This window comes from Xenopus laevis, chromosome 2L (genome assembly GCF_017654675.1).
Source record: "Xenopus laevis strain J_2021 chromosome 2L, Xenopus_laevis_v10.1, whole genome shotgun sequence".
Classification (NCBI taxonomy): Eukaryota; Metazoa; Chordata; class Amphibia; order Anura; family Pipidae; genus Xenopus; species Xenopus laevis.
The window spans coordinates 112,492,648-112,510,993 of record NC_054373.1 but is presented as its reverse complement, the minus strand read 5'-3'; the positions used below and the strand labels follow the sequence as shown (position 1 = coordinate 112,510,993).

Here is an 18,346-nt window from a genome sequence, read left to right as displayed (position 1 = left end):
CACCATACTAGGGGTTCTTCCAGCGAGTACCATGGAGTGACTGGCTTCAAATTTGCTGGGGGAGACACATGTGCAGTAGAACAAATAGCCAAGTTCTTTGTTAAAGTTCGGCTTTTTACGCTACTGCGCATGTGCACCCACGCAAAAAAAAAAGGAGGAAACCAATCTCTCTGTGGTGCTCACTGGAAGAACCCTCGGTTTTCTGCTGATAGGAGCACTGGCTCGGGGTGTTGGGTAAGTAAATACAATCATTTGGGGATGCCTAACTTTTGGCACCCAAGTAAATATGCCTTACCTTCTCCTTTAAACTCACACAGTGAGAGCCCCCCCTCACCATGTTCCATTGTGATGTGATAGATTCTGGGAGTTAAAGTCCCCATGCTTTTCCAGAGAATCTATGCACCAGCCACTATAGAAAGCAGATGGACCTGAAGTCCTAGATTCCATTACTTATTTAATGGAACAAAAGTTAGCCTAAGAGGTTTTGGAAAATGGTTTGTATGGGTATTGTGTTTTTTAAAAAATATATATTTATTTCAGGAAGTTCAGATTTCAGGGTATGTTCCCTTTAACTACAAGGCATCTCATCTTTAGAAGAAATGTCAATGAATATCACACTGAGCAGCTATTACACTGACGTACCACTGGGCTTATTCATTTATATGGGAGACATTCATGAACATGGACAACTTTTTGTTAGGTGTGTTTGCTTAAATCAGATCCAATGATGTCAGCGCTGGAAGCTTACAAAAACTGTGCATTAACAACAACAAAATCCCCAACAAATTACATTTTAGGGCTTTGTTCTTCAGTTGGAGTCATTTAACGTTGTAAAGATACACATTTGTGTTTGAAACTGGGGATCATGACTATGTTGAATGACAGGAGCTAATTACTATAACAGTCCCAATGATACACTTAATAATCAGTTGATGGCTCATAATGCAGTTAGTGGTCATTAAATGTTTTATAATGTTTTTCTTGATGTGCTCTAGGAAAGGAATGTTTTCCAGGAAATAACAATACGTTGTGTTTTCCATTACAGCCAAAGGCAAAGATATTAAAAAGCTATTGAAAGACTGAGAGGAAACAAAATAATTACAATTCCCTGTAGTTATTTTTATTTGCATTGTACAAATGTGATTCCATGACAATATGTTGAGCTTACAGAATGAAACTAATGTATAACTTTCAGTTCTGCTGCAGATGATCTGTCCAACAGCTGGGATCTTTTATTACCTGCTTTGAGTTAACATGTGGCATGTAGGTATACACAGAAGGATCTAGCCTGCGCTTTCTAAAAGGTAGAATCTAAAAATATGTTTATACTGGTGGCATGATACCATCTGGTCATCAAAGCTTTCTTCAGCCCTCTATGTTATTAAAGTCTAAGTAATTGCCATGCTGTGCTCCGGGCACAATTAGACTTGCAGATATCTAATCTGCATTTTGATCTGTAATCTCTACTGTCTTATGAAACCAACGTTAATATTGTAAAATTGCACTCTAATGAATGTATATAGCATTGCCATGGACGTTTTTGAAGAAATTAACTGCAAAAAAAAATGATGTGCCAGAAAAATATCATCAGAGAAAAGGCACAATTTCTGAGATAATATGATTCCTTATGTCAAGCCAGGCCTCACTTATCTGACTAACTAATTAGGAAATTAGTCGTAATTTCTACATAAATACAGCTCTTCCGTGCTTCAGAAAAAAATACATTGTACACATTCCACAGTGCTGCTCCGTATGCCTAGGATCTTGCAGGTCTTAGAATAGAACTTTCCAGCAGACACTTTGGGAACATCATGAGATGGTAGACATTTTAGGGGCAAAGGCCTTACTTATGAGTGTAAAGACTACAAATTGTAATTTTTACCCACAATGCAGCCCAGAATTCTATTAGTGTAAAGATTGAAAACCATTATTATATTTACCCCCAATGCAGCCTAGAATTCCAGCATCATTGTGGGTACCTGATAGTTTGCATGTGATACAATATGGACACAAAATAAAACTTGTTTTGGTAAATTACGCACAAGTTGCACTATTTGCCATGCACTTTGCGAGCCCTACACTACCTCAGTACATTACTAATAGACTGCAATTGCTAATTGCTTATCATGGCTATGTTATAACTTGAAAAACATTTTTCTGTCTTTTTCAGAACACTCTGGAACAACTTCTGTTTATAAAGTACCTTTGCAGGTTTTTTCCTGCCTACATCAGCTGCTTTGGTGCTGACTGAAGTGGGTTAACATTTGTTATACCTGACCCAGTTAATCTCAAAGGTAAAAGAAAAAGAATAAGCATGTGTGAAGCTGCTGGCAAATTACCTCTGCTTTTGACAAAAAGCACTACAATAAGGAATATATCTTGTTACATCAGTATATATATATATATATACACACACCTAGTGGACCACTAAATAAAAAGGTGGCCCAAAATATGGATCAAAGGACTGACCTCAAGCATAAGGGGTTCATATGTCATGTAGCAGATAACATATGGGATGAATTACAAGTAAAGTCAGTATGATATTGTAACAGCAGAGCATATGGAAAGGGCATAGGAAGGAGAGAGCAAAAAGAATAAAACAGTGTAAATGCAACTGTATGGAAAAGAAAACCAATTATGTTTCCTTTATAAGAGTAGATATAAACATATCATATTCTTTAATTAAGCCTTTAGGGCCCTGTGCATCCTGCTGGTGGATCCATCACACCTCTCCCTGCTTGAGACAAACTTTACCCTTACTCATAGGGGATGGCATTGATTTAAAGACAGTAAAACACAGCTGCACATCACTGCATCCAGAAATGCTACTTAGATATTTAATAATGAGATCCAAAAGGATCCTGAGGTGGTAGCATTCTATATTACATTGATTTAAACCATGGTATTGTAGCTTTGGTGTTGGGCATGTTCACAAGGATAGGTAAACGACCTCAACATAGCAAAAATGATTTATTGTCAACTAAAAATGTACTTTTGTCATCCCTGTTTCCCTGTATGAGTTAGTTAAAATGTTTACTGTAAATACTGAAACAAAAATGCAAAAAATATTTCTCATAAATTATTAAACCAACATCCTGAAGTGATGCTGGATTTTCAGAAATGAGTTTATATGATGCCATTGTCATTCTCTCATTGTGTAGTGCTGTCTTTACTTATTTGCATATATTCGCATTTGCCCCATAATATCAGTCGTGGTTGTTGCAGCAGTCATGCTTGTTGCAGAATAACACCTTGTCACTGCATAATGTCATGTAAGATTTATTTTTTATGCCTGATGACACCAACAAAATCATGATGCCATGCCAACATTAAGCAATAAAATCTGCCTCTAAATATGCTGTGGTCACGTTATTATTTCTTGTTGTTCCTTCTCAGAACTGCGGAGTCCTGATCTTGCCCAGTGAATGCAGTGCTGCCTGCATTCATCAGTGTTGTATTCGTGGGGGGCAGGTGGGGATGGCTCATAGGCATCCCTATTCCTGCCCCTTTGTGCTTTTTCATTTGTACCTGAAGTATCAGTTTATCACCCACTGCTGCTTTTTATCTGCTGATAATGCAATTTACTTGCAATTTTCTCTTTTATTAAGGTTCCCTGGGATTGTGTAGTGTAATCTATTTGCTGCAAGATATACGTCCATTGAACTTTAACTTCCCACTGTATGCAAATTAGGCAACGATAACGCAACTACGCTTTGTTTGCCGCAGTAACGCTAGCGCAACTTCGCCAGTATTCAGCAACCTGGATGCAACTTTGAATTTTAGTGAATTAGCGTTGTCCTGGCGAATCTACCCTGATGAAGTGTTGCGCTGTGAGCGAAGCTGACGCTGTTGAATTTTCGGAGGTTAGTAAATATGCCCCTAAGTCTCTTTCTCAACCCCCCATGCATTTTGATATGTCCCGGCTGCCAGTTGTAATGTAAACGCTGGTGCAGCACAGATCAAAGCAATGACTGGAACCATAATCATAAAATGATGATGCTTTTATACTAGCACCTTTGTTTCTATGATCCATAGTACTAAAAGGGTTAAAGGGACTAAACTAACTAAAGGTGTAAAAAAAACGAGAGCAAACAAAACCTGTTTGCGATCGTGCCCGCATTCCTCTGAGCCAGATACAGTTATGTTTGCAGGACACACAAAATATATTTAAAGGCATAATGGTTTGTAGCACATCCTACTTTGTTGAAAAATGTTCAGAGGAAGTCAGATAAAAGTCATCAGGAAGTTAATGACTCATGGATGTCATCTGTGCAATAACCACAAATTTTATCCTTAATGAAGTCATCTGCATTATTTAGTTACAACCCAGCACGGCTTAACGTTGAGCTAGTGATGAGGTTTGTGCTTTAGCTATAGCCAAAGCCAAAGCTATTAATCTGCACTGTCACTTATTTTCACACAAATACAGATCCCCTTGGATTATATACACAGATAGTATTTGGGATGCATGATTCATAGTCATCCAACCAGAAAAAAAGTAATAAGCAGCTTGGGAGCTATCAGTAGCATCACATCTTTTTATTGTTATACTTTATAGTTACATATAGACACATTTGTTACTGTATTGAGTTAGAGTAGTAGATGGAAGTTCCTCCTGACTCCCTACTTGCCTTGTGACTTTAATAAAAAATATTCCTATTTTAGAATTTGTATTTAAGGACCAAAACTGCAATAGTGAATGTTATGTGCGTTTTCATTACAATGGCAAAATGTGTTACAGTTATATGGCATATGTAGATATAGCCTTTCAATAAAAGTAACCCACCAGTACAGGAGGCTGGCTCAGGTGCTCCGTTAGTCAGGGGTGGAGATAAACTAAGTATAGATAAAGTCAGACCTGTAAAATAATATATTTTTATTAGTTAAGATGGCCCCTTATGAGCTAGAATAGTATGAAACATAAGACTGTGATTATAGCAAGCCTTGATTAATAAACTTATTTATGAGCTTATTTACAAATGCAGCACTTTGTCCACAGTACAATTAATTGTCAGTTGCAATTTGCCATGTTTTTTACTCACAATGCCTGGGTCTTGAATTATTAAAAGAAGAACAGGAGAAGGGGTACTTCTTTTTCCTACCTGTGATAATGGGGAGCAGAAGCAGGCTACCCTTCTTCCCTCCCTGGTTTTGGATTGCTAAGGGTATTGAAGTGGTAAGGGAGTAGAAACAGAATACTTGGGTAGCATGGAGGGAGTAATCTCAGTATAGGTAGTCATCGCAGAAATTGGTGGTGGTCCTGGGAAACAGGGAGTGAATAGTGGAACTATGGTTCAGGAGAGATTAATGGAAAGTGTGTAATGGGCCACCTCGGGCATGGGGTCCCATGGTGGCAGAACAGTATATACCATTCAGTGTACTGAGGCTGATGGGTAAACAAAAGTCATGTGGGTTGCAATGGTATTGAAGGTACTGCACACAGTTGTAATCCCAGGACCATTTGCCTGAGGGAATCAGTATAGGAATATTTTGAATTTTTAAAATGTTATCTTGTGTTAAAAGGTTGATGCTTTTATTAAACATGCATATGGTGAAAAATGTGTGAGCCTGTAATGGTTAAAAAAGATGATGTAGCCAATATTATCCGAGTGTTGTCTGTTTTTATTGGCTGTAGTAATTGTTTTAAGGTTGGAGTTTGCAGCATTGGGGTATCACGGGTTAATGTGGGTCCTTTCCCCCATGGGCCTTTTTCAGCCATGTTATCTAACTCCAAAGAAAACAAGAGAATGAATGATACACTCCAAGTGATCCACTGTGTGTAAATGTTTTCGGGCCCCTATTTGGAGAATAAAGTAGTATTTTATTTTGACAAAGTAAACGAGATCAATGATGCAAAATGATTTAAACCCAGTGCTTCTTTCAGAAAAAGTGCTTTTAAAAGTTGGAGAACTTTCTTTCTAAACAGTGCTGGCAGCAACCTGTATGAGAGCCAAGATTAATGGCACACTCGCAAAAAAGGCATTAAAACGACCTGCCATGACTTTGCAAGCTCTCTCCCCTCGTATCTCAAAGAGATGCACTGGCTGTGCTTACAAGTACAGATGGAGCCGTCAAAGCAAGATGAATTTTAACCTTCCTGTGATAAGCATTATATGGGTATTTGGAAAATATCTTAAAAAGCATAATTTTAATATTCAGACTTGGTGCTCATAGGTAGAATACTTATTATTTACGCAAAAAAAGGGTTTTTTCTCTGAACCAAAGGGAAGCAAATTTGTTAAAAAAAAATAAAATAGAGAATTGATTAATTTTCCCCTAAAATTGTTGGTGAATATGCCCCAAGATGTAGGGGAACAGGATTTTTTAATTAGGAACAAGTTTGCTTAGCTTGACTTAGGGTAAAACATGCCTGAAATAATAGATTGATGTTTTTAACCTGAGAGAGACTGTAGTATTATACAGTATATGGGAGCTGATGGTATGTAGTATGCAGTATTCTCTAAATCAGCAATATTAATTTGCTGCTACTGAAGCAAATGTATAGCATGACCCTTATTCACAAATTCATTGTTTGCAAAGAAATTGTGCAGCAATATATAAGTTTCTCAAGCCATGCTGAAGGATAGTGCTCAGCCAGTGAAGGCGCAGGGTGCTGGCTAGATTGCTTGGCTCAAACTCCTTGTCAGCTGTCTGGCTGCTGCTTTATATACCAGGTGTTGTCTACAAATTACCTGGCAAAAAGGAAAAGGGCAAACCTAAATGTTGCAACTTACTGAAAGCTAAAATAAAATGTCAAGAGGGAAAGAGGAACTAGTGAAAAATAAAGAATGAATAGACCCATTTTCAGCAACAGGCAAAGGTTTACATTTTTGGGTCCACGGCCAAATCTTAGTTCTTATTTAGCCTGCCAGCCTGTTATTTTGGCTAGCTCATTGTACAGTAACTGGGAACAACAGGGCAACTCATAAAAAAGTTTTTGTGGTGTTCGCTATTTTAGGCTCTTGTCTGTGAATTTGGTCTATTCAGGCAGCATGTCCTGACTACTAAACTGCACTGCAGAAATCATTTAACAGAAAATGTCATTGGTACATGTACAAGTACAGATTTAGGGTATTATGTAATAAAATGCTCTAAGTTTGCAGAGGAGCAGTAACCCATTGCCACCAAATAGTAGGTAGAATTTAGTTTTTTTAAAAAACTTTTATGGGGGCCCTGGCACCACTGTTTTTTTAACTTATAGGGGGCCCTGACCATCAATGGATTTTTATAACTTGTATGTGGGGGGGTTACCATTTTTAGCGCTGATGTCTGTGTGGGATGGGTTCTGGGGCAGTGCTTGGGGGCTGGGGTGGGTGATTTCTAATGGGGCCCGTGATTTCTAATGGCGGCCCTGGGTTGCTATGGGTTACTGCCCATGGGCAATCTTAGTGCCTTTTATTATATAGGGGGCTTTGTGCACTGGATATGTAATCTTTCTATTTGATTGGCAGACCAGTGAAGATGGTGGGCTGATTGACATGCACTTGCATTGTGGGTGCAATTGAAAGTTTTGAGCAAGTGAACCTGATAATTTTGAATAATTTTCTCCATCATATAAGCATTGAAATAACATGTAGAACAAACTAGATTCGAGTTGAGAAACCCAAAAACTCAAATTAATTGAGTTTTTGGTGGAAAAAAATTGATTCGCTCTAATTGATTGAGTTTTTGGGCAAAACCATCTGAATAGAACATCATGAAGGCAATTAACATCTTCAGATGGTTCAAGGGACCTCTGCCATTGACTCCTACATGATCTCTATAGGTTTTAGATGGTGTGTTTTCAGATTCTAGCTATTTCCAGGGTCTGGGTATAATACATTTACATTTAAAGCTTTTTTTAACCCAAAAATGGTTGAGTTTTGACCAAAAAAGATCTACTCGAAAACTCAAATTTTGTGGAACACACAACTCGAACCTTAATAAATAACCCCCTAAGTATTAGGACCCCCATAAACATTTTATTATTTCCAAAGAAGCCAGTAAAATGTAAAACCAAAGCTGGTCCCACGGAAAGGTAGAGAGTCAGTTTAAAGTACAGAGACCATGCATGACCCAACCACCCATCTCATCTGAGCACTCGGTCCTACCCTTACAACCCATAAGATGCATCTTGAAAAAATACCTAAAATTATTTATTTTTTAAGGGAAAAGGATTGGCTATCACTGAGTAAGATTTTTTACATTTATCAAATCTGACTTCCAAGCCTAAAGGAGACATCAGAGTACAATATGTACAGCTGGTTGCAGAGCGATCTTGTGCCAGCTCCATGTAACCTCAGGCAATTACTGTCAGCATTACATAGTAGGAAGGTTCAGTGTGCAAAGAACATTCCATAGAAATCTCTTGGAGGTTACTCACGCAAATTAATGGAAAACTTTAGCTTATGTACCTGCAGGAAGATTAGCTTGTAACATTCAGAAACATTCATTTAAAAATGTTCCTATTTTACTTGAAATCAGCAAGCGATTTTAATAGGGATCAATTATCTACTGATTATAACTTTTCTTAAATCATCAATGTAATTTACTGTATGTGTACGACTTAAAAAAGGAATCTGTTTATCAATAGCAGCTATTAGACATTTGTTCTTTCATGACATCTGGTTAAACGAGTCTTTTTAAATTTTGTTCAGAACTTGTGCGTTTCTCCACAGTCAGTTGCATCTAAAACCACTTTCATTAAAGGTAATTCTGTATAGCTGCCCTCAGTCCTTCCTGCCTTTGGTTCCAAATCAGACGTTGCTATACATATTGAACCCTGGAACTACAACCACTCCTGAAAAGGCAGTAGCTCGAGGGTTCCCTTTGAGCCATGTGTCAGTATGTGCAGCACACTTGCACGTTTAGAATTGCATGCAGATGTCGTTCACACATTCACACTGAAATATTGCCAGACAGACAAATATTTGGCATCCAATCTGCAACAAAGCATGTGTCGTTGCATACATTTTGTAGAATTTGACACAGTTGTACAAAGTGGATGACCCCATTGCTAGTGATGGTGCGAATAAATTCACCAGCCGAGAATTTGCAGTTAAATTCTGAATTTCGCCGCCGTCTAATAAGTTCACGGAACTGCAGCGAAAAAATTTGGGCGGCCGTCAGAATAGTCGAAAACTATTCAGACAACTATTGACTATAATGCATTTGGCAAAAATGGGAACCCGTATAACAATTGTCGCGGGTGTTGATATTGACGTGCGTCGAAACAATTTTGACGCCCATTGACTTCAATGCATTTGATACCCAAATATATTTATCCACCCCTTCATTAACAGCTGAAACAGAGGCTCAGATCTCTAACTGCCTCCTGGCTATCTCAAATTGGATGAACCAGCGCCACCTCAAACTCAACCTAACAAAAACTGAACTTATCATCTTTCCACCTAAGCCTGGTCCTACTCCCCTATTTACTATCTCTATTGATGGCATGCTCATTAATCCTGTCAACTCCGCTCGCTGTCTGGGGGTAATCTCTGACTCCTCTCTCTCCTTCTCTGATCATATTAACACCACTGTCAAAACCTGTCACTTTTTCTTATACAATATTGCCAAAATCCGTCCCTTCCGTTCACCTGATACATCCAAGACGCTCATGCATGCTCTCATCCTATCCAGACTAGATTACTGTAACCTTCTACTAACTGGCCTCCCTAACTCCCATCTCTCCCCTCTACAGTCTGTACTAAACACTGCTGCAAGAATTATCCTCCTCTCATCCAAAAGGGTACTGGCCCCTCCGCTGCTGAAGTCCTTATCATGGCTTCCTATAAAACAAAGAATAACTTATAAACTCCTCCTCATAACCTTCAGGGCCCTTCATTCCTCTGCAGCTAACTACATCTCATTTTCTTGTCTGTATGTTTGAGGGCTCATATGCAAATGCAGGTTCAGTGTACAACTTTGTACACGATTTGCCATGTTTTTTTACCCATAATGCAGCACTCTTCCTCAAAATAATGAAGACGTTGGGTGTGTGCATTTTATATAGCAAGCACAGTTGCGTTCAAGGGTTTCTCTGGATCAATAGGTGCACTTGCGCATGATTCATCAGTAAAAAACTGGGAGGGCATAGTGGTGCAGAAAAATTGACACAACCCTGTGTTAGTATTTACGCTTACTGTAGCTGGAGGCAATTTGCATTGAGTACATTACTCATCCAAATTCAGCCATTGAGTGCTTTCGACCACTAAAAAAAGTCTTGTACATCCATTTACATTGTGTGGAGGCTCCCATGTGTGAATAAATATGCAAAAAAATACATTCAGATGCTAAAACTGAGAACACACTTATTTAAATACATTTAATTAGCTATACACATTTAAAAAGAAAATTACATGGCATCTGTACAGTTTCTCAAAGTAACACCATGCTATGTTTATAAGAGTCTTGCAGAACTTTCTTTGCAAAAAAGGCATTTTCCTTTCTCCGAGCATTGCTTTCTTTGTAAAAACTAATTTAGATACCTTAAATTCTGTTCATTAGTCTGTCTATGCACATTTTGAAGGGTAGATAAAATAATGCAAACACCCAGTGAGAGGACTTGCATTTTTCACACTTCATCTTAATTTGAGCTGTAATTACCACTATAGGTTTCTGCTATAAAGATATCTGAAAACTGGTACTTTGACATATCATTTACTAAAGAAATATGAGAGAACTAACAAAATCAAGACAGTGATAAAATAATTGGTGCCTGCAGGATCCTCTGTCTGAACAGCAGCAACACAAATTCCTCTGTAAAGGGGAAAATGCTGAAAAGCTCAGTAGGACATTTCAAACAACTAAAAATCTGTACATGGAAATAAGAACAGGAATCTCTGTCCAAAGCTCAATAACAGAGAGTTGTTAGAACTGAAAAACAAAAACAAGATCCTGACAAATCATCACTCTTAGAAGAAAATCTATGGTGCTAGCTTCACTAGATAGTAGTGCTTCCAGTAAGTAGCCAAATATGTCTAACCTGCTGTAATAAGCATATAATACACAAGAGCCATGAATATACTGTGCTTAGTGATGTCATCGGTTATAATTGGAGCTTAGTGATGTCATTTCTGCCACATGAATTAACTGAAACGTGTGTTTTATAATAAATAAAGTATTCCCTGTTGCAAAATATGATATTAGAAGTTACCTCTGAGTTCATTCTGCCTAGTGTTTAATAATATCCTTATATTTTACAAGAGGGGTACTTTATTCACTATATAATCCACAGTTCGGTCATTTCCCTATGGAACCAAACTGTAAATCATATATAGTGCTCAGGTCATGGTCCTGAGTGTCCAATGATCATTTTTGAACAAACTTGAAATGAATTTCAAACTAAGTGTGTAGTATGAGAATAAAATATTCTCCAATTATAAATACTGTGGGGTAGATTTAGTAAAGGGCAAATTATCGCCAGCGACCACTTCACACACATCGCACCACTTCACCAGTCACAAATTCGTTACCGCTACGCTAATTCACTAAAATGAAGTTGCGTCCTGGGCGCCGAACGCTGGCAACTTTTCACTATCGATAGCTCTTCAGTGCTAGAATTTCATCTTTTGTCTGAGGGATAGTGGACTGGTAAACACTGCATACATTTGAATAAGTAAATCCTTTGAATTTATTGGTCTTTCTGTATAATATTGCTATTTTAGTCCATTTTATGAGAAACACACAAAAGGTTTATGGAGATATGGAGGAAACTACAGGAACGTGTTATCAAGCTGAAAATGTCAACATTTATAAAACAAAACCCAGAGCACACTGGGATACGTGAGGCAGAAATTCTCATCTAAATCCACTATGAAATTAGCAAACCGGTTGCTTAGCCACAACTACCTCCCCCTGAAAAATTCCAGCAGCAAAGGGTTTTATGGTATTTTTTTAAGTTAAAATTTTGTTTATTGGGCTAAATGTAAGGGCCAGATTCATAGCAAGACCATAAAGGCCCAGGCCTAGGGCAGCATAAATTAATGGGCGGCATGACGCCCAACCACACATGAATTTTGAGGGGCACTGGGGCTCATCCTCTTGCTGTGTATGATCATAGGATGCACTTGTGCGTGATCCTGGGGGGGCATGGGGCAGAAGTTGATGTTGACCTCTGGACCCCCTAACAAGAAGTCAGGCCCTGTTAAAAATAGCATGTAATTGTCATTTGATATGAGGTCACATGTGGTTACACCGATCTTCTTAACCTCTTCTGTCAGATCGCACTGACCAAAAAAGCATGTATGGTTTATGCAGGTCTTTGCCCTCCACTGCTGCCTTAGTTGAATATTAGATCACTTAAAAAGAATAGCGTGCCATCAGGCATGGGGAAACCAAGTTGTGTGACACTCTAATAACCCCTGTATCCATAATAACCAATGATTAATTTTGTAAGCATTGCATGATAAAGCATGTTCCTTTTTTGTAAATGTTTTGCAAATAATGAAAACTTAATCCAAGGCTTTGCTTTGATTTAGCTAGGATGCTGGAAGAACATGTGCTTATTTCATGGCAGTCTACACAAGTTTGATAAATTGTTTTCTTTTTGTACATTTTGTACATTGTAACAATGAGTGACAAACTTTCCCAGTTCAGCAGTACAAACTCTCTGGCAGGTAAAGATCCGAAAACTATTGGCAGCTTGAAAAGAGAAGGTTCATCAGCAATTTAATGAGGTGAACTAAGGGCATGAAAACTGAAGGTTAAAATAATTAGCATGACTGGTCACCTAAATTAATATCAGATTGGACAAGAATGCCAAAATTAAATTGACACTGCTGAATCCTGTATTAACACAAGCAAATTGCATTTAAATACCAAGCAAATCTCGAATACAAAGTGCTGTGTTTTTAACCCATTTATAAAATAAACAGATTCAAGAAAAAATCTGCCACAGTGGAGGCTAGAACATGCCTTCCTTAGGTTACTATGGGTAAATCATCCCAATCCCTGGTCTGTAAAACGAAATAAAGTGGAATAGTTATATTGCATTTAATATTCAATGCCTTTTATTTTTACAACAGATTTTCTATGGTATTCTTTGGCAATGCAATGTAGAAAACCAGATGGCACACACTCTGGCAATCGTGCTAAATATTTGCAATTTATTGAGATCTCCACACAGCGTTTCGAAGGTCGCACCCTGTGCTTTAAACCTAATGCAATAGTGAGTGCACATGGTATCAAATGGGATGCAACTTGCAGCTAACATTTTCAGGATTGCCTCACTTCAGGTACTCAGCATTAAAATGACATTTGGGTGTGAATTTTTTTCCACAAGTCTATTAAACCTATCAGTGTCTGAATGGGATGCCAGGGGCCCACCAGAAAACCTAAAACCATAAGCCCACCAGAAAACCTAAAACCGTGAGCCCACCAGAAACCCTAAGACCGTGAGCCTGCCAGAAAACCTTAGACAGTGGACCTTTCCAAACTAATATTCCTCCTCTAATCACGCAACCTCTTTATTCTCCTAGTCTTTTATATATAATTACAATATTCTCCCATTATGAAGCATTTCTCCCCATAAATACACTTCCCACTTAGGGAAGCCATGCAGCCAATGCACGACAGACCCAAGTGCAACCATATGGAAATGTGTTTGGATACAAGTATCTTTAATGAATGACATTCCCCATTTCCATGAATTTGTATAGGATGTTTTAGTAACTCTTCTACTAAATCAGCCCATTGAAGCATTAAAAGGAGCTTAGATATTGCAAATAAGAAAATATATTTTTCTGTGTCTCTTTGGGTGAAACCCCTATGTTTATCACAATGCATATTATTTTTATTGTCTGGAATACGTGATTTAGTTTATGTCTTATATATTCTTTCAGAGAACAGATGGAAATAAGACTCTTACAAATCTCATTATAAGGTTCATATATTATTAAAGGGATATGTCACTGCCCAATGTCCCTTTTGTAATTATCCAACTGAATTTATTAACTAACAGTAAACAGTATTTGGTAATTTATTAGAATATGTTATTTCAGGAACTCTAGTTCAACTAAAATTAACACAGGATCATTATAAGGAGTATTATAATTTTAGTGTTTGTTACGCCCTCTCTTCCTCACGGTGAATTTGGTGTCATAGTGATGGGCGAATCTGGCCCATTTTGTTTCGCCAAAATTTGCGAAATGCATTGAAGTCTATGGGCAACAATTTTTTTCACCCATGGGTGCCATTCTCAAGCTTGGTGAAAAATTTCGCTCGTCGCTAGTCACGGACAATAATGTGCTTGCGAATAAACTTTTTGTTCTGCAACTGTACAGTCTGAACAGCTATCTAGTTGCCAGGATTCCACTTATCCAGGCAAGCAGGGAGTAGTTTGGAAGTCACAATGGAAGATGAACTTAGAGGTCCTTTTTAGAAAGATAAGGAATATAAAATCTATAAAATGGAAACCTCGCAGGAACACACGTTTGGTTAGTGACCCTGACAGCTGACTACATTTTAACTGGTAATCTCTAAGAAAAACTGCAAATCTTTAACATACTAAATATTTAATTTACACAGGATAACTTCTGCTTTAATGAAACAGTAGCATACCATGCTTACAGTAGTCCTTATAATCCATGAAAGGTGAGAAGATGCAAAATCATAGTGGGATAGCTAGATGTACAAGGGTAAAGCATTTCTGCCTGTTAAAGATTTTAGGTAAAAGGTGCTGACTACTTAATTGCTTAGTAACTTTACAACGTGATATCTGCTCAGGGGAATAACTGCTGGTCTTTGAAATGGGACCACTGAATAGACCTAGAGCATGCAGGTTTAATTAGCAGAAGTTTAAAATTGCTTACTGGAAAGAAAATGCTGAGATGTGGGGCCAAAATCCCTGTGGGCTTCATGCAAATGTCTGATGCGCTCATCAATGGACACCTGGGAGGAAAACAAAAAGAGATGATTATTTCAAGACGTTGCGATGAGTGGCAATTAAAGAAGCAAGATATTATTGCTCTCTAAGCCTTAGGGTCTCAGACGGCGAAGTGCTGCGGTAGGAGTTTCAAACACTAAAACTCATGCACTTTTTTTTATTATTGCTTGTGATACACTACCTTATACTGTGCACTAAATCATAACACTAGAAAATAAATGCTTGTTTTTTTGTTTTTTTTTTTGGCAGCCATTAAACCGAAAACCATATGTCATCCCTTTCGCACCTAAGGCTACAACAAACTGCTAAAGGTGAAATCATGCTTACCCTAACCCGCTGAGGTCTATAAATGCCTGATAATTTGCTAGCATTTAGAAATGACTGGCCTCAAAAAACACCATCTATATCTAAAACAAAGAAATGTGCTGAACTATTAAATATTAATAAGCAACACACCATTGAGAAAATTTTAAATAGATGAAGAATGATCCTAGTCGTAAATATATGTGGATTTTAGTATCTATTTACAGAGAGATTCCCTTAGATTCAATGTTTTATGCTTATTATGTAATGGCAAACCACAGCCACAGCCATGCTTACATATATTAAAATACACTGGCTTTGGGTAGGCATTTACAAGAGTGTTTAAAAATGCTGCATTGCATTCACATTACTTTTCTGCATTTCAGTAAGCAGCGAAGTCTGAATGGTTATATACATTTACAAAGGTAGCTCCAAAATTGTGTGCACACCTGCCTTTGATATGTGTCTTTAGAGAGCTTAGTATGATGCATGGCGGGCACAATGAAGACTGGTGCAATTGCATATGCAAATACTTATGATATTCTCTTATTTGTAGGTCAATTTATGTGTGTTTATTCTGTGTATGAAATGTTTAGGAAGCACTCATTACAGCGCATTTACAGGACAACCAAAAATCTTTAGAATAAAGGAGTATAACTAAAGAACCAACCGGGGGGGGGGGGGGTAAGACAATACAACTGAAAATTGCATGAAAGCCCTAGACTGCTTCATCTTTACAGAGCCTTTTGGAGTTGAAGGATCCATTCTCCACCAAGAAGATATCTGAATATCAGGTTGTTATTTAGTAAGGCTTAACCAAATACAAAATAAGAATCTGCCTTTTTTTAAAGGTACAGTTACCTACTTTATTTCTATCATGGAAAAAATAAAAAAAAATTTTTTGTGTTTGCGACAACGCTTTCACTTGCTTGTATAAAGTTCTTTCTAATTTTACTGAGCACAGGTTAGGGTGCAAAGTGCAAAAAGAAAAACACCATGTTTTTGTCCCATATTTAGTAAGTGTGTAAGTAGGGACAATGGGCACAAGATACAACAGGGCTCTGAATGTATTTCCTGCTGATGGCAGACATTCAGTACAGGGCTGCCTTCTGTCCAACAGCATTGTGCTCTTGTCCCAAATTTTTTTTTCTGGTCCAAGGTGCATGGTCCCGGATGAAAATTCTGTTTAAATGAACCCTAAGGGGTGCAATTTTGCTTACACGAATATGCCCAGAATTATGGGAGCAGTACTGGTAGAGAGCAGTACTAATAAGATTGATCTACTATACTGAAACTATACTGCTGAACAATGCAGGTCACTTTAAAAATATATTGATGAGTGTAAAAACACTTAGGCTAGTAGGGTAGGGTTTTTTTTAATGTTAGGGTTGATTTCTCCTTTAATACTTTATATCTTCTTATGTGTTGCTTAAGTATTCATTCTGGGGGTATAGTCTTGCTTTAATCAAAGAAAGGAGGAAAACAGTAAGGGGGTAATGTATGAAATTTTGCTAAAGGAATAAATATGCCAAATGCAAAGTTTTTTCATTTATGCATGATTGATGTACTGTCGATTTTGTGAATCCTCAAAAGTATTTAGTGACCCCTGTGACAATGTTATAAAATTGTGCACATTATAATTGGTTCTAGCGTATGTTTCATTATATGTAATAAAACTACTTACTGAAAAATAAGCCGTCTTCCAGGAGTTCTTAACAAATTTGCTATGTGCAATTAAAATTCACAGGGTAATAACGGTCTAATGAAGAATATTACATTCTGAAAATTCAGTTTTTGTATTAAATGTTAACTTTATAGCTATTTTTATTTTACATTCCCCCTTAAACCAGACACTGGTTTTAGTTTAGAGTGCCTTTTTTTTATCTAGAAAATTACATTGGTAACGTTTTTAAATAGTGAATATGCATTGTGTAAAACAGAACACCAAGAAATTCAAATATAAAACTTATGTAAAACAGTGAGAATACAAAGTATTTTTTTTCACCAGTGGGTTGTTAGGGTAAGGCCACACGAGGAGATTTGGGGGGGAATTTGGGGCGTTTCGCTTCGACGGAAAATTTGCGAAACGGCAAAAAAATCGCGAAACTGCACCGTTGAATTTTCTCTGCGGTTTCGCAAATTGATTCGCTGGCGACGAATTGCGGGAATTCACCGCAAATTCGCGCCTGGCGAATAAATTCGCCCATCACTAGTTGCTACCATGTTCAGCAATGATGAATGACAACATTATGTGAGCAATCCCAGAATTTGATTGGCGTAGTACTTTCTAAATAATAACTGGAGTATTTAGCGATGGTGGTTTTCTACTGATATGGTACCATTTTACAATAAAGCTTTTTTACAATAAAGCTTTTGGATATCTCTTCCAAACATTTTTTTAGCTACTAAAAATCAACATTTTTATCAATTACATTTTTTTTGCTGTACTGATAAGGTTTACCTCACTGTGCATGGGTTTTATGGGCACAATTAATCAGTGCCTCGTTGCATATTCTGACAATTTTATGACTTTAGACAAGGACAAGGTCACAATGAACAGACTCCATGTCAATGTCAGGGTTGCAATATTCCTGATGGTTTTTGAGCTAATACTAGACTTCATTTAAAAAACAACAGTTATTTTTAGGCAGATTTATGGAAAGAAACAATGATATTGATTAATACTGTATATAATAAAATTATACTACAAAGGGAATCTAAAATATGAAGCTGGTTTAAGTATTAAGAATATTAACTAGTTTTAAAAGTGCTTCCCTTAAAGGAATAGTTCAGTGTGAAAATTAAAACGGGGTAAATAGATAGGCTGTGCAAAATAAAAAATAAAGGCTGGAGTGACTGGATGTCTTCCATAATAGCCAGAATCCTACTTCCTGCTTTTCAGCTCTCTTTCTCTATGTTAGTCAGCGACTTGAAGGGGGGCCACATGGGACATAACTGTTCACTGAGTTTGCAATTGATCTTTAGCATGAAGCTCAGATTCTAAAGCAAACAGTTATGACCCTTGTGCCCCGTTCAAGTCACTGATTGGTTACTGCCTGGTAACGAATGAGTGGAAACCAAGAGAGCTGAAAAGCAGGAAGTAGTGTTCTGGCTATAATGTTAGATATCCAGTCACTTGATACATTACATTTTTGTCTAACTAACTATATTAGAAAC

At 37.5% G+C, this 18,346-nt stretch overlaps 1 protein-coding gene across 7 annotated transcripts in view; it reads right to left on the bottom strand.

Annotated features, from left to right (window-relative positions):
- The window catches only part of dmd.1.L (dystrophin, gene 1 L homeolog), a 1,148,817-nt gene that overhangs the window by 188,245 nt on the left and 942,226 nt on the right, over nucleotides 1-18,346 (bottom strand). For all 7 annotated transcript variants that reach the window (XM_018244936.2, XM_018244933.2, XM_041580924.1 and 4 more), the window contains one exon: nucleotides 14,793-14,871. In XM_018244936.2, the coding sequence (XP_018100425.1) occupies nucleotides 14,793-14,871 (79 nt within the window). The remainder of the gene's footprint in view (nucleotides 1-14,792; nucleotides 14,872-18,346) is intronic.